The sequence below is a fragment of the Octopus bimaculoides genome, chromosome 5 (assembly GCF_046866305.1).
Source record: "Octopus bimaculoides isolate indiv1 chromosome 5, ASM4686630v1, whole genome shotgun sequence".
Classification (NCBI taxonomy): domain Eukaryota; kingdom Metazoa; phylum Mollusca; class Cephalopoda; order Octopoda; family Octopodidae; genus Octopus; species Octopus bimaculoides.
This window is the reverse complement of record NC_142932.1, coordinates 108,931,870-108,950,582: the sequence shown is the minus strand read 5'-3', so window position 1 is coordinate 108,950,582 and position 18,713 is coordinate 108,931,870. Positions and strand designations below refer to the sequence as shown.

At 33.0% G+C, this 18,713-nt stretch overlaps 1 protein-coding gene across 21 annotated transcripts in view; it reads left to right on the top strand.

Moving 5' to 3' along the window:
* Nucleotides 1–18,713, top strand: part of LOC106875793 (uncharacterized) — an 848,542-nt gene that overhangs the window by 659,934 nt on the left and 169,895 nt on the right. For all 21 annotated transcript variants that reach the window (XM_089351827.1, XM_089351822.1, XM_089351821.1 and 18 more), the window contains one exon: nucleotides 2,703–2,772. In XM_089351827.1, coding sequence (XP_089207953.1) covers nucleotides 2,703–2,772 — 70 coding nt within the window. The remainder of the gene's footprint in view (nucleotides 1–2,702; nucleotides 2,773–18,713) is intronic.

Genomic DNA, 18,713 nt, shown 5'->3' with positions numbered 1-18,713 from the left:
GAGCCTATGCTCTTCAACAGAAAGGAACACAAGGAAATAAACAGAGAGAATAAAAAAACTTCTTCTCTGTCATCTTCTTTCTTTCCACCACCTCCTCCCTTACTTTAGTACTACTACTGCTGTCTAGAATAACACCCATGCAAACATTATAAACTATACAAATCACTATGTCCATCAACAGGTCAATGTCAGGACACCCAACCAATTAACACTGCTACTATCATAGCATTCCTTCTTCGAACCCACAAGAGTTAACAAGTGAAACAGAGATAGGCAGAAACAAGAAAAATGCTGCTGTTACTTGAATACTATATAAATATGTCTTTAAAAAGACTTTTCTTTTAAATTTACCAAAATTTAATTTTTCAATAATTTTTCAAAAATCTATTATTCATATTTACAGTTGAAAAGATCTCAAGGATCGAAACCGGTTCTGTAACGTTCTTTATAAAAGTATTTTAGCATTTTCTACTTTGTCTTTTTTCCATATATATCTACTCATGTGTTCCTCTTCAATCTTTTACATATATATATACATATATATGTAACGATATATATATATATATATATATATATATATATATATATATATATATATATATATATATATCGTTTAACGTCCGCTAGCAGCCAAAACAAAATTGTTTTTTGTAAGAGAATTATGAATAATAATGTGTGTGCATGTATATATGTATGCATGCATGTATGTATATATATATATATATATATATATATATATATATATGTGTGTGTGTGTGTGTGTGTGTGTGTGTGTGTGTGTGTGTGTGTGTGTGTGTGCGCATGCGCGTGTGTGTATACATATCCACACACACACACACACATATATATATATATGTGTGTGTGTGTGTGTGGATATGTATACACACACGCGCATGCGCACACACACACACACACACACACACACACATGAATGTAAGTATATGTAAATTGTATCCGTCTACCTTCAAAAGAAGAGCCGTTTACTAAATTATGCACTGTACTTCAAACATAAAATTAGCATTTTTACAATGAACTAGAAATCATTTACATTTACATTTTATATTACATAAAATTTACATTTTATATTTCATAATTAATGTATATAACTTCAGTTCAGGCAGGCACTGCCTTACCTACCTAGACAGCACGTTTCTGCTCTTGAGGCACTGAACTCAAAAATAGATATAAAGATTTAAGTAAAAAACAAAAATTTAATACAGTACTTCTGAATCTTAAGCATTTCTCATAAACAACAGTATTTTTATTTTACAGTGTTAACAAAAAAGCAACAATGTGTTTTTAGAGTGTTGATGCAACAGATGTCTTGTATTTTAGGATCCAAATTAAGTAGGTGTGAATATTTTAGTATGTCAAACATGAAAGTAGTTTTTTTTTTTTTACAGAGTTCACAACTTGACTGGTTTAAATATAGCTAGAATGGATGTGTGTGTGTTTAGTTAGTAACTGAGCTTAACCTTTTAGCATTCAGATTACTCTGTCAAATGTAATGTTTATTCATTTACATTGTTTTGAATTCCTCATGCATTATCTCGCAGCTTTAAAATTTTGATTATGTGATATTTTTTCGAATGACATCATAGGGTAGGTGTAAGAGGCTGGATCTGGCTGGTTTGAACATAAAATAGGTAGAATATTTGGGCCAGACATGGCTGGTTTAACTGGTAAAGTGTTAATAGCCAGTCATTACTTGATATTACTGATAGTATTATGATTTTCCTTTTTCAAAGCTGCTATTTTCCAAGTACTTTTTGCATTTATTTATTGTTTTTTAAAGGCACAAGTGTGGCTGTGTGGTTGAGAAGTTTGCTACTCAACCATGTGGTCTCAGTTCCACTGCACAGCACCTTCAGCAAGTGTCTTTTATTATAGAACCTCAGGCTGACCAAAGCCTTTATGCATGGATTTGGTAGACAAAAACTAGAAGCCAACCATACACAAACACACACACACATGCTTTATATCTTTTATCTTTTACTTATTTCAGTCATTAGACCACAGCCATACCAGAGTGTCACCTTGAAAAAGTATTTTAGTTGAATGATTTGACCCCAATACTTATAATGTTTTAGGCCTGGTAGTTATTCTATCATTCTTTTTTGTCAGCCTGCTAGTTACCAGAATTTAAACACACCAGGACAAGCACAGATTCAAAGCGCACACACACATGTAGATAAATATATATATATATGAGGTGGGTTTCTTTCAGTTCTGTCTACAATATACACTTACAAGGCTTTGGTTGGCCCAAAGCTGTAGTAGAAGACATATACCCATGGTGTCATGCAATGAGATTGAACCCGGAACCATGTAGTTGTGAAGCAAGCTTATTCTATACAACCATGCTTACAACTATATATGTACACATATGTATATGTATGTACTCTCGTCTTGACACCACACAAATCATATAATGATTGTAAATGAGTATCACCATCATATAAGTGATGATCATTCTAGTCTTCTGTGAAAAACATTTCTGGTCATGGGGGGAAATATTACCTTGCTTGGAGACAGGTGAGGGTTGGTGACAGGAAAGGCATCTGGCCAAAGATAGTCTACTTCAACAAATTCCCTCCCTCCCATGTAAGCATGGAAAAGTAGACATTAAAATGAAGATGTTGATGAAAATGATGGTGATGTTATTTATTCTGTTCCTTTTATTCATTTCCTTTTAATTTCAGTCAAAGAAAGGCAGTTTAATCAAGAGAAAGGATTCTAAAGAGGTTCCAGACACTGAAGGTCCTGAAGAGAGTAAGTGAAACATTTAACATGTCATTGAGTTTTGAGCTGGTGTGTTTGTAAAATTCACATATCTATCATTTTAACTGACTTAAACTTTCTGATTAAATCAGTATATGAAATAGAAAAAAAAGAATTTTTTAAACCCAATACAGTATACTAATATTTAGATGTGACTAAATTTTAACTTAAACTTAAAATGCAAAGTTAAAAAGGAACAACAATTTCACATACTATGTGTTGCTATAGGCATACTATTTCTTGCTAATAGTTTCCTGAACTTTCTTCACTCCCACTGTCGGAAAACTAATCTCAAAATGCTGAAATGAAGATAATAAAGAGCCGTGATGATTGGCAACATGTGATGTTGAAAAAGATCTGCCACCCATGCAGGCACTGTGAAATGATCATTTAAATGTCGCTAATGATTCTGAGTAGAATGTGAACATGTGTGTCTATGCATATATATATATATATATATATATATATATATATATAGATAAGGTAAGCAGAGTTAGCGGTTGGAATAACCGTCTAAGGGATAAGAATATCCATTCTTGTTACCAGTATCATTTACCTATGTTAACCCGGGTAATAACAATAAACAAAAGTTTATCAGCAATCAAATTTAAATAAGCAGAAATTGGAGAAAACCTTTGATCAACAAACAAACAAAGTGACCAACATTGGTTAATTATTTTTTAATACAAAACATAAAATAACATAACATAAAAATAATTAACCGATATTGGTCAGTTTGTTTGTTTGTTGATCAAAAGTTTTCTCCATTTTCTGCTTATATATATATATATATATATATATATATATATTAGAGAGAATGAGATAACAAAGCCAAGGCTGTGAGGAGTTATCAGGACATTTATAAGGAAATAGTCTTACAGCTGTTTCTGGGATATTATGGATAATATAACTCTTCACAGCCTTGGCTTTGTTATCTCATTCTCTCTAATATATATATTCATGCTAATACAAGACTCACATTAGACTCCTCACTCATATCACTATTAAACTAAGGGTTTAACTACAGTCTGTCCATAGCACTTACTAAGCATTATCTGACACTCTTTGGGTCTTCTAGATACCAGTACCTCTCACAACCTCGCTATGTATATATTATAAAAGATAGGCTCTGATTTCCTGCACACAGAGTTACTTGTTTCCAATCACCAGCAGGTAAATTGAACCTAGTTTTCTTTTAAAATATCCAGTCTAAATTTCTTTTGAAATATGAAATGAAGGTTTGAAGAAAGTACTAATCCTTATGTTCTTTTGTTTAAAAAATCTTTTTTGAACAACTTGTGCAAAAGCAGCTGCTTCAAGTTCATACTTTTGATTTCATTTCTGGTTCTCATGGTAATGTTATAAAGGTCTATATAATGTCATGATAATGTTATAAAGGTCTTAAACTACATACAAGCAAAGACATGAAAATTTTGTTGCTGTTTTAGCAATGTTCCATATATGCAGACATATATAATACAAACACAGATAGATAAATAGATAGTTAGATAGATAAACAAACAGGCATATATTTACAGATATATTTATATACACACATACACATACATATATAAGGACTAAATCATAATTTTCAATATTAATTTTAGTTCTCTGTTGACACAAAATATTTTGTTGATGTTTAAACTCAGCTCTATTTCTTTTTTTTTGTTGGAGATTAGAATATATTAAGGATTTAAATAATGACATGCCTGAGAATTAAATTTCTTGATTACATTAAAAAAAATTCATTTATAAAATTAAAAATAGTATTTCTTCTGGAGATGTTGCTTACTTATATAATCCAAGTTATAAACATTGTGATGATGGTATATATATAAATATATATATATATATATATATATATATATATATATATATATATACATATACATACATACATACATATATATATATATATATATATATATATATACACACATAATTATTCAATATTAATAGTTTTGTATTAGAAAACCAAGAATTTATACAAGGCTGTAAAAGAAGTGCTCAAACTAATTGAGACAAAGGTACAAAGTTAATTGCAGAATAAAACCGTTAGGTCATCGGCTCAAAAAGCCACAGCCCACCAATGACCACATATAAGAAGTATAGCATAAACGACAAAACCAAATTAGCAAAGGGAAGTCAAAATTTTTATACATAAGAATAAAATCGATTAAAAATATAATAGAATAACATAAATAAATAAACTGCGACTAAAAAGTTGATTAAAAATATTATAGACCGGTACAGATATAGTGGAATGAAAATATATATATATAGAAAAAATAATACATAGGGAAACGTAGTAAAATAGTTCATTCGTTGAGGTTAATAGCTAATAAAAGAAGTTTAAGTTTAAATTGTACTAAAGTTCATTACTTCCCTCAGGACAGCAAATTTAGCAGGTAAAATCCAATTTCGTAATTCATATACAGGAATACCGAAGTACATGGAACGACATAATAACAGAACATCCAATGTGTAACAAGGTAAAATCCATATTTCACCATCTTGAATGGTCAATCTTATCTAGAACCCCCCAATTTAAGGCTAATATTAGCAAGTGCTTATTATGCATTAGGGAATCCCTTTCCATTCTTAGGTCTTTTGGGTCGAAAACCTTGAATAAGTTTATCGAGGTAATCCCTTTTTGCAATCATAAATTTTCCTCCACCTTCCTAAAACTATATAAAAATAAAAATAAGAACAAAAATAATAGTATTAGTAGTGGTAATAATGGTAGTAATGGTGATAATAATAGTAATGATAAAAATAAAAATAAAAAGACAAAAATATTGCTATAAAAATAATAATAAAAATATGGATACAATGGTAGTATTTATTTTTTATCATGGCTTACGTTGGATTTGAAACCTAGTAGTTTTATTTAGTTACCAAACCTGCCTGACTATTCTAAAGGGTATACTAAAAATTAGAATTAAAATATTTTTAATCAACTTTTTAGTCGCAGTTTATTTATTTATGTTATTCTATTATATTTTTAATCGATTTTATACTTATGTATAAAAATTTTGACTTCCCTTTGCTAATTTTGTTTTGTGGTTTATGCTGTACTTCTTATATGTGGTCATTGGTGGGCTGTGGCTTTTTGAGCCGATAACCTAACAGTTTTATTCTGCAATTAACTTTATATACACACACACACACACACACACACACACACACACACACACACACACACACACACATATATATATATAACTGGCTGAAACTGCTGAGAAAATCTGGAACTTGACCAAAGATAGAAAACTCTGAATGACCCATCCTTGTTTCTTTCTGTCCTTTTTTGTATTGTCTAACTGTCCAGATGTTTTGTTGTTGTCTGTTACATTCTTCTTTTTTTTGTTCCCTTTTCTATATATTATGTATGTATATATAAATGGATGTGAAACCATTGGTCACTCTATGATCAGAAATATATTTAATTGCATATGAATACATTACTGCTTTATCCTCTAGAGCAGGGGTTTTCAAACTGTGGTCTGCGGACCACAGGGGGTCCGTGGACAGCAAATACTTTTTATGGGCAATTTGATTTTATATATATTTTTTAATCAAAATCTTTTAATTGACAAACCTATTTGTTAAATACTGTTAAATAAATAAATGTAAAAATATATGTTATTTTAAGCAAATATTTATGTATAAATTTCATAAGCATTTATAAGGGGGTCCCTAAGGTAAAGCCTGAAATATAAAGGGGTCCGCAAATCAAAAAGTTTGAAAACCCCTGCTCTAGAGTGTGGTTCTTTTTGGGATATATGCTCCATTGATGACATACACACACACACACACACACATGCATATATATATATTTGGTTGACTTCCATGCCGGCGGCACGTAAAAAGCTCCAACCAATCGTGGCCGTAGCCAGACCCCTCCGGCTCCTGTGCCGGTGGCACGTAAAAAGCACCCACTACACTCACAGAGTGGTTGGCGTTAGGAAGGGCATCCAGCTGTAGAAACACTGCCAGATCAGACTGGAGCCTAGTGCAGCCTCCTGGCTTCCCAGACCCTGGCTGAACAATCCAACCCATGCTAGCATGGAAAACCGACGTTAAACGATGATGATGATGATGGACTTCTTTCGATTTCTGTCTACAAAATCTACTCACCAAGCTTTGGTTGGCCCAGGGCTATGGTAGAAGACACTTACCTGAGGTGCCACACAGTGGGACTGAACTGAAACTGTAATCTTGAGAAGCAAACTTCTTACCACACAGCCACTAAGTATTTTCACTAATTATGATATATAGATGACTATTTTAAAAGAATTATATTTGGCTATGGTCTGGGAAATGTTCTGTTGTTGTAAACTAAATGTGAATATCTGTTAGTTATACATATTAATCATTCTCTTGCAAGTTCACTAGTCACCGATATGTTTCTGATATAATACTAACCAAATGAATAGTAGGCAGGTTGCAGGAACTGGGTCTGAGATTATTTATAAAGTTGAACAGTCTTGATTACCTTGGGATTGTCAGTCCCAATGTAATATTGCAAGTTGGATGTAGTAATAATAACATCAGAGGTGGTAGTTTTGACAGCACCACTGACAACAATGATTACAGCGATGACATTAAATTAAAGAGAGAACTGATGGAATAATAAGTTGGGTAAATTTAGTTTTAATATTATTCTTATTTCTGAGAAAAAGAAAGCTGTCAGCTGTCTGAAAATGTATTAAATTAAATAAATTGAACATTTTAGCCTTTAGATTAAATTCCATTTTACTGCCTCACTTCAATATATACTAGTTACCTAGTAATTTAATTCATTGCAACAGTTTACATCATCAGGTGTGAAGTGTCAGCACATTATTTTATGCTGTCTTTAGTTTGAACAGTTTACTTTTTATGAAGATGCATGCTTGTTATGCTTATATTTATAGAAGAAAACTGTTTTAAACTTCAAAAATGATATCGTGCCTGATATTAATCAGAGGAAAAGGAAAATAATTCATTTTACTTTGTTTAAATTTAATTTTTTTTTTTATTATTGTTCACAATTTCAGAGTTAACTTATTAATAACTTACACAAAAAGACTAATAATAATAATAATAATAATATCTAAGTTTCTATGGTCATTGCAAATAGCACAAGTTAGTTCCAGTAACGAGTTGGTATCAATTTACTGAAGTTTCTATGGTCTTTGCAAATAGTGCACATTGGTGTTCCAGTAAGTTACCAATGAATTTATCAGCAAAATTCATTTTAAAGATACTTATTTGTAATGTGGATGATTTGTCATTAGTTTATAGTGAAACAAAACCAGAGCATGATATAATCTTTTAAACAAAAGTTACTACAAGTATATTCTAACTTTAACTTATCTCATTTGGAATAGAGAATTACTTCTTCATCCAGATCTCCTTTGGCCTCTTGAATAATCATCTATATTTCAAAATAATGAAAAATAATCCTTTCTACTATAGACACAATGTCTGAAATTTGTGGGAGGGAGTTAGTCAATTGCATCAACCCAGTACTCAACTAGTACTTATTTTATTGACTCCAAAAGGATGAAAGGTAAAGTTGACCACAGCAGAATTTGAGCTCAAATTCTTAAAGACAGATGAAATGCCACCAATCATTTCACCTGGTGATACTGCCAATGCTCAGTGGATCACTTCCAACTCTTCAAAACTTTAGCTGTTTGTCAGAACAAATTTTCTTACATCTATAAAATATATCAATGCTATTAAAAGCAAGCAGCTGTAGCCACTATCAATAATGGTGTGCCTTTTACTATTAAAACAGATGTTACTGGTGAAACTATTGCCATTACATTATTAAAGGCAGTAGATCTGTAACATCCTTTTCAAGGTCCTTCAGTAATTTTGAAAAACTCTCACCTCACTGTTTGCGAAAGCTGTGACAAAATAGATATATTTTTTCCACTAAACATTTTAAAAAGGTTCATTTCAGTCTTTTTTTTTTTTTGACAATAAAAAAAAATCATCGAAAATATTTTTTAAATCTTATAAAACCCAATGCTTGAGAATCTACCTTCCACTCTTTTTCATATTATATAAGCTCTGAGAATCAGCTTAACAATTGTCATACTTGTGCTATTACTTTTACTACTCTAAATTTAGAATTACGACAAAATTGTTCAGTGCTTTTAGGAAGAATGTTTCATTTTATAAAAGTAACAACTTATTGTTTACTGCAAAAAAAAAAAAAAGTACAGTGAGTCTGCACTAGTAGCAATAAATGGATAAAACTATACTTAACTTTTATCATCCAAAAGATACTTCTCTTATAAAACCTACTTTTCTATTTGAACACTTATAAATAAAATAGTCTTTAAACAACTTTTTCTGCATACCTCAAAAGTAAGCATTATAATTGACAAATCTTCTCATTTTCCATTAATTCGTCCATACTGTGGTACATGTGCTTCATGTATTAGAAAGTTGTCCTCTTTTCTCTATTCCTAGAATGCCATTGTTTCTGCATTCACATGTAGGGTAAAGACTTTTCATGTGTACTGAGTTGGAAAAGTCCAACTTATTAAGAGTCATTGCCAGTTTAGACAGGTCAGAGGGCCAAATCATATTTGTACATTCCATTTTCTATGTGGTTTCTATAGGTGGATGCCTTTCCTAGTACTTCACCTAAGAGTTTGTAAATGGTGCATTTTATAGTAGCACCAGTACTTGGGGTGGGGATACATACTCTAAAATAAAGAAGAGTTGTCTCAGCCATATGTTGTGTCATTTGCCCACCACATTACAGAGTGTACTGGATGTATTTTATCATACCACCATTATTAGTGGATTGCCTTGCCCCCCTTCAACACTAGAGGTCACTCATCTCTATATTATCATTGTTCTTTCAAAATAAACATGACCAATGAAATGAATAGGAAAGTGAAACCAAGAGGATGACAAGAAAGAGAGTATGAGTGTGATGGGGAAAAGAGTTGTAAGGAAGCAGCTGCAGAAGAGAGGTAGTGAGAGCTACATACTGGTTATTGGTAAGGAAACTGAATAAGGAACAGCATGAGTAGTATTTTGGGGTAGCATTGAAAATGGGTGATGGTAAAGGAGAGTAAGTGATGACTGGATAGCAATGAAAATGCAAGATTGTGGGACAGAAAATTGTAGATGTTAACAGATAGTAAGTGAAAGTGGTAGAGGAGAGGTAAAGTAATAAAGAGTGATGGTAAAAGAATTTGACCACAAGTAGATTACCTGCCCTTCCTTGTTACACAGATGACATTTGGAAATTGAAAAATGAAATGCCTAATGCTGATATTTTCAGATAAAAGGAGTAAAGGTTTGATATGTTAACATACTAGATAGATGATGATAAAGAATGCATAGTGAATGTATACATTCATGAGTAATAGCAATTAATTAAATGGGGAGGACAATGCTATGATAGAAGCTGTTTATCTATAGAAACAATTGTCTGTTGCATCACCTTCTGCCACCATACTATCTGTGGTTGTTAATAATATATAAGCATCTTTTAAATTGAGTGGAGGATTATGTATGATACTTACTTTATTACACCATTTCAACAGTGTCAATAAGATAGAAACTGTGCAAAAGCTTATCATGTATGCATGTACATACATATGTGCATATGTATGTACATGCATACAAACATACATATATGCACGCACACACACATACGCACATACATACATACATACATACGTACATATATGAGCATGTCTAGATATGCAACTATGTGCATGAGAATACATACATAAAGCAAAACATACAAACCGATACATATACATACATGCATACATATATTATATTATTCACCTGTTATCAAGTCTGGCAAGACCCCTTGTTATTATATTGAAAGTATTTCAGGTATTTATATGCAATATTTAGTAATTATGTTGCTATCTCACATCACTGCTTCTCTTTTCTCAATGAAGCTTAACGAACTCTTTCCTGTTCATTCACTTTCTGATTCATTTATTTATTATCATTTCTAAGTTACTATATCAATCTTTCTCTCAGCTTCAGGAATTCTTCAGAAAAACAAAGAAGCTCAAATTCCTTAATTAGATGGAAAGTATCATTCTGTCCAGTGTCCTTTTTTTTTTAAGGGGTGGGTGTACTCCACAAAAGAAACAAACAGAATCTGCCTTGAATTATATAATTGTATTTTGTAGCTGAATACTCTGTTGCTGTACATAGCTTTTGTATCTTTAATTTTATTAAAGAGTTTAGATTCATTATATTTTGAGATTTTAGTGTCTGCAGTAAATATCAAAAAAATCATTATAGGTTATATATTATGCTGCAACAGAGATGCATATATTGAAAAACTTTCAGTTAGTATTTGTGTATCAGATATGTGAGTTTGAGTAATGCTTTAAAATGGCTCCCAGTGTAGCAACAATCAGAGTTACTAATCCTAAAGTACATTAATGAATATTTAATCAAACTGCAAGTGTTATATAAGCAAAGTGGTCTATCTGATATAATCAAGCCTTTAGTGATAGTGGGTTTTTATAAGCAATGTTTTTGTGGACAGCAAAACAGACACCCAGTCACTGATAAAATATTAACACAAGATTAAAGCTAGTCTGGCTGATATTTCTGTTGTGGTTGATAAAGATATTGTATACAAGGACATGTTGTGTATATCTGTCTATATTACATACAGGGTTGACTAAAACCTTTAGATATATTCTATAAATATATTTTATACATAGTATAGAATTAAACTATATCAGTCTCTCACCAGATACGTTTATTAACATATGTAAATTTGTTTTCCTTTGTAAACCAGTTATGATTCCTGGGTGAAGTCTCTTTTTTTTTTTTACACAATTAGTATCATTGGAATAGGCAAAAACAATATATCATACATTCTAATTCCTGTAAAATGTCTTGCATACTTCAGCTACTTCCAGCCACCCACCCTTATATAATGCATGGTAGCCATGTATCTCCTCTATTGCAAGACACCAGTTCTTATCCCTCTATCATACCTTAGCTTCTCAACACCTAGCATAAAAGCCACCTTCTTCTCTATTGCATCCAAGCTCATTTGAAGGGGATTTTCTTTGCTTTGTGAGTTATCTGACCTCACTAGTGCTGGTACTTTGGAAAAAAACGCCAAATGCACTCTGTAAAGTGGTTAGTGTTAGGAAGAGTATCTAGCTGTAAAAATCACAACAAAGCAGACAGTGAATCTCAAACATACTTCTCCAGTTTGTTGGATCCTGTCAAACCATCCACCCCAGCATGGAAGACAGATGCTAAGTGATAATGACTGATGATGATATAAACTTACTTACATGCAGACACATACTTATATATACATATGTATATTTTTACATGCACACACATATGTATCCATACATATGTGCCTGTATAAGCACATGCGCATGCATACATACACACATGCAAAAATAGCAAGACACCTCTAAAAGCCAAGTCCACCTAGTACATAGAATGATGTATTTCAACGCTGTAAAATGATAAGTGCTTCATTAGCAGGTGGTGGTGAGCTCAATTTTATTTCTTCAGAATAATGTGGGTTGAATGTTGGGTCATCAGTCCATCTTTGCAATACACAACACTCCTAAAATCAATTTTACAGAAAGATTTTTCTGGATCATATATACTGTAAAACATTTGTAAAGACTTTACACACATAAATCAACTGAAAAATCTGTTAATCAATTGAATATTGAATAACTCATATTCTTTAAAAGCCAACCTAGTAAGTATAGAAGAGGATGTATTATATCCTGTTTTAATGGTAGCTCCAAAACTCATGAAGTGAGAGGATGAGAGTCAAAATATCAGCTAGGCTGTCTTTTCTTTATATAGGAACTGTACTATACTTCCTCCTCTTGACTAAGCATTTCTTTTGAAAATATGAAAGTTCAACACCAAATTGATAATGGAGTCTCTGGCCAAATATGCAAACATACAAACAATACATACATGGCGAGAGAATGCATGACAGAGAGAGAGAGAGAAAGAAAGATGTTAGATTACACATGAGTGAAACTTTTATGTATTGTAGAGCCTGCCTTATTTATCAAATTAGAATTATCTTAAGGCATGAGAAAAAGGAGAAAATTAATTGATTTTTGTTTTTATTCCTGCAAGGAGTAAAGACTAGCTTTGTAATAATGATTGGAAGGACAGAAACTATTTTTGACTGCCTAGTCTATCCAATTTGGAAACAATGCTTATTTATAGACAATGCAAAATTAAATATTTAGATTGAAATTGCATTTAGTCATGACATGGGTAGAGCTCAAAGTTGCAGTCTGCTTCTAATCGCATATCCCCTGCAACTACAAATAAAATCATGTACAAACACCTAGACTCACTTGTAAATTCCCAGAACACTACTATAGTAACTCTTAAAATCACAACCCTTCATACTTAAATCTGGATCAAGCACACGTCTTTGTATAATCTATCATTACTTTCACTGGAACACTACAGTTGTTTTTAGAATCTCATGCTTATTGTTGTTCATTTACATTTCTAGTGTTTATGCAGAGTGATTCCAGATCTCTTGGTAAGAAGCACTTGAAACCTTGTTAAAATATCCATTCATGTGCTTTTACAAATAATGTACAATTAAAAGTCATATACTCTTGCTTTTCCTATGGAATCAAAATATTTTCAGATAAAACTATAGTCCCAGTTTAATTGCTATTTAAATTCAAGTATTCCTAATTGGTAGTTCTTGTAAATTATGAATTAATCTATCATGACCTGATCACTGACGTTATATAAAACATGTGGTAAAAGTATATATTTGCATTAAGAACACAGTATCAGATTTGATGTCTCCGTAATTGCCTTGCTCTGGTGCATTTCTTTTGCTCTTATAGTTGTTAACAATGATACTGCAATACCTGTCAGTGGGTATAACACTTCTCTGTATTACCTGATTGGCTATGCAAATGACTAGCATGTACTCTATTTCACAGATATTTTATGCTTTTATATCCTTAATTCTGCTTGCCATTAGATTATTGTCAACTTAGATGGCAGGGTCTTTGTTGGGTCTGCTTATTCATTCAGTAACCCCTCTGAATAACTACCACACCTTTTTCTATTCAGTGTCAGTAAAGGCAAGTATGTCATTACCATTCCATTCACACTTCTTTCCAATGTCATCTTGACTTTCTCTAGTATACTATCATGCAACCCAGAAAGCCTTACATTTTTTATCTTTATGATGCACAGCATTGACAACCTCATATTTTCTGCCTCTTTCTTTGCTAAATATAACTACTTGGTCTTCTCTGTTAACCTCTTACTTCCAGTTTTTCCAGGGCTTTCTTAGCTTTTATGGCTCCATTTACAGTACTGTTCCACCTTGCTCCAGTCATAGATTTGGTCTGTAGCCCTCAGTGGCTTGTCTCATGGGAACTATTCATCTCCCTCGCCCTCTTTTCAAATACTTCAACTAATACTTTCCTAATCCTGTTTGGCTCTTTAAGTGTCCATGTCTTCCTTTCTCAAATTGTCTTGTGATATAAATATATTGCACACATCATCATCATCATCATCATCTGGCATGGGTTGGGCAGTTTGATAAGAACTGGCCAGCTGTGGAGCTCTCCAGACTCCAGTTGTCTGTTGTGGCTTGGTTTCTACAACTAGATGCCCCTCCTCATGCCAACCACTTTACAGTGTGCTGGGTGCTATTTACATACCACCAGCACAGGTTCGTTTATGCAGAACTGGCACAAATGCATTTTATGTGGCACTGGGATCTGTAAAAGACAAAAATGAAAGGATATGTTGGCTGGGAATAAAACCCAGATTGACTGCTTGGAAAGTAACCTTGCTAAAAATTATATCACCAACACACACACACACACACACACACACACACACATATATATATCATCGTTGTCGTCATTTAACGTCTGCTTTCCCTGCTGGCATGGGTTGGACATGCCAGTCTCCAATCTGATCTGGTAAAGTTTCTACAGCTGGATGCCCTTCCCAACACCAACCACTCCTGTAGTATGTTGTTAATAACAATTTTTTTGATTTTATTGTTTTTATAATTTATTACTAATGTCAGCATGTATCTCATTTTATGAGATTTTTCTACTATGGGTTATTCTGTTCTGATACCTGGTATGTATTAGTATGTATTAGTTCTCACAACGCTGCTTTATGGCTGCGAGTCCGAGATGGTCTACCAGCGTCATGCCAGGAAGCTGCACCACTTTCATACAATATGCCTCAGAAAACTTCTCAGCATAAAGTGGCAGGACAGGATCCCGGACACCGAGGTACTAATATGTGCTAACCTCCCTAGCATCCATACCATCTTGATGCAGTCTCAGCTTCACTGGGCAGGGCATGAAGCTTGCATGTCAGACGATCGATTACCAAAAGGATTGCTCTTTGGCGAGCTGCAAAAGGGAAAGTGCTCACAAGGCGGCCAGAAGAAGTGCTTTAAGGACATACTGAAAGCCTTCAACATCGACCGTGACACTTGGGAGCAGTCTGCTCTAGACAGAGAAAGGTGGTGATCAGCTGTCCACAAGGGTGCCAACACATGCGAGACCAATAGGATTGCTGCTGCAGAAGACTGCAGACAAGCCAGGAAGAACAGAGCTAACAACTCTGTAGCAGGCGCTACCACTTCCTGTCTACACTGTCAAAGACTCTTTTGGGTGCAAATTGGCCTCACTAGCCATCTGCGGACTCACAAAACAAGCCCACCCCCACCCCAGGATGACTAGATGGTCTTCGTCACATCGACGGACAAACTACATACATTAGTATGTAGTAGATGTACTTTAACAAGGTTACTGTCTAATATATTGGTTTCATTGTATTTGTGTGTGTATTCATTAGTAGCTTAATCTAAAAGTTTGCTTAAATATCCAATGTCAATTAGTGATTGTTCTATTTTCTGTATTTTTTATGTAATGCCTCGTCTGTTCAAAGGAATCGAAATGCTCCCCTTATTAGTGATTTCCCTAGAGTGTTCATGTAAATATATACATTCATTATTTTTTGTGTAAACTGGCATAATGTATCTATTGTTTTCAGTTTGAATGTTTGTGTCCACAAATGGAATTAGCATTGTTTTGGGTGTTGAATTTTATTAGTGGATTTTTCTCCAGGTCTTTCTTTAATTTCTCATCTTTTGATGTGTCCAGTACAATTAGTATATCATCTATATATCTAATGTATATTGTATGTTTGGGTCTAGATATTATTTTGTTTTCTATTGTTGCTAGGTAGAATGCACATAGCTACTTCAGCTTTTAGTTTCTATAGCTTATCCCTGGAGGAAGTGAAATGATACTTCAGTTGCACAAATTATAAGTAATATTTTTAATAATTTTTCTGCAGTCAAGAGTGGCTTTATTTCATGGTCTTCATCTGTATAGTGGACCTACTGAGGAGGCTATCAGGCCAGTAGATACACTGATTCCTTTCAGTCATTTTAGCTTACAGTGTTGTTTATCTATTATCTTGACTTTGTTCCACAAGGGTTGATGGCTTCCCTTTTCTCTTCACAACCAGCCATGCCTGATTTTTCTATCTCTCCATAAATCAAAACTTTTTAATGTTCCTAATTTTAATTTTAGGTGGTAGTTAATTCACATTTATGTTCACTACCACAATTGCAGTGTTCTTAGTTATGATCTCTTATGTTTTGTTCATGAAAAATGTCTGGTAGACCTTTTTGAATACTGTCCTGATGTTGTATGAACAACAGATCTGAATTATTTCCAGCTCTCCCCTTTTGTAAGGTAGACAGATTATGACATCTTTTGACTAGCATTCTTAACTCTTATGTCTCTGCTCTTGGAAGCTGATGCTGTTCTTGCAGAGTAGTTATTACTCTAATGAGTCTTTCTAATCCAGATCATCTCTTGCTGGTATGTGTCTGGGTTTCTGTTAGTTCAAGGCAACATGACCAAGAGAGTAAAGAAGAGATGGAATGATGACAGAAGAACCAGGTTGAGTAGGTGAATGCAGTGAGAGTATGAAGGAAGAAACAGAGTAAGAGGGAACGGAAGAGAAATAGTTTTGGCAGCTGCATGTTTCCCAGTGAGAGAGGGAGTGATGGTAGCAATAGTGATGGGTGATGGTTGGCTGTATTGGTTACAAACTTATCCAATACAAACATTTATACATTGGTATTTTGAGGTGGGCGAATGAGAGATCAAATGATAAGAATTATTGCAAGGGAGATAAGATACAAATATGTCCAGTATCATTGCCTCGATACTCAGACAGCATTGGGTGCAGTGATTAGAATATATATATATATATACACATATATAATTTCTTGTCTTCTCTATAGATTTTTTAGCCACTTTTGCTGTATAGAAAGTTTCCAACCACAAATATACCAATAGCATCTCATTTGTTATTTCAAATTCATATGCAGACATTGGTTTAATCCTCATTCTAAATATAAGCATGTTATGCATCATTAATTATATTGTGAAAGTCTACATATCTCTTTCCTCTCAGAAGTGGAATGTTTTTGTATAGTCTACATAATTTTAGAATCCACAATCCTAATTTAGATTTTACTCCCCTTCTGACTTGGCTTCATTGATTTGACGAACAACACAAACTATTTTTGTTACATTACTTCAACTGACTGCTCATATACCCTCAACTGATGGAGTTAACTTTTAGTAGACAGCACCAAAATCACATACTTTCTTTAATACAAACAGTCATTTATCACAATCATTTTTATTTTCAATGATTTTATAATAAAACCAAATTTCCAATATCCAAGCATGCCATAAATAGATTTATTTGCTGAACTTGTATTCTATAACCAACACTACTTATCATAAATTGTATCAGAAAATAAAGTTATTATTTCTCAGCAAGAATTTTATTCACTTTGTGTATAGAGTCTGTAATTTATATGACAATAAAAAGATAGTGTTTTTATTGAGGCTTTGAATATAATTTGCTCACCATACAATACAATAGAGTCAACAAGTTAACCAAATTATTAGGGTGCTGCCATGTCAGTTAAAAGTCTTTGGCATTGTATTACAGTGTGTTTACTTATAACACTTCTGTTCATTTGGTTTTAGATATCATAGGAATCCCAATATCATTGCTGAAAACAATACTCCTAAATCTCTTTTCATGGCCAAAACCTTATCACATTCTGCACAATGACTTAAGACCTGATATAACCTACAGTTAACTGTAGCACACTTAGTAACAACAATGAATAAAAATGACATTAAAATATCTATATACCTGGGGAAATCAGCAACTTACATTTCTATGTGTCACAAATGATAAAATATGTTCTTGTCTCTTATTTCTTTATTGCCCACAAGGGGCTAAACATAGAGGGGACAAACAAGGACAGACAGAGGGATTAAGTCGATTACATTGACCCCAGTGTGTAACTGGTACTTAATTTATCGACCCTGAAAGGTAAAGTCGACCTCAGCGGAATTTGAACTCAGAACGTAACGGCAGACGAAATACTGCTAAGCATTTTGCCCGGTGTGCTAACGTTTCTGCCAGCTCGCCGCCTTGTCTCTAGTTTCCTTGTTGGCAATGAAGTGATAATTGCATATATACCTAGTCAAAAAAGAAATTAATAAATAAATAAATATTATTATTATTATTGTTATTTTGTATTTGTCTAAATTTATTATATAGAAAGGAAGTATTTGAATTTGACAATCATAAATAATTATCATAATTACTATTCATAATTATCAAATTGAAACAGTCTCTTAGATTGAAATAATCAGCAGTATTAACCTAATCTGTCCATCATAATTCCTGATTTAAAGCCTTTTTGATTTCTCAGTTCAGATGAATTTTTTTATCACTAAATGCAAGTATGATCAAAGTAGAGGGGATATGCAATATTTAGTAATTCTATAACTAAGATATTTTCATTGATATATTGGATA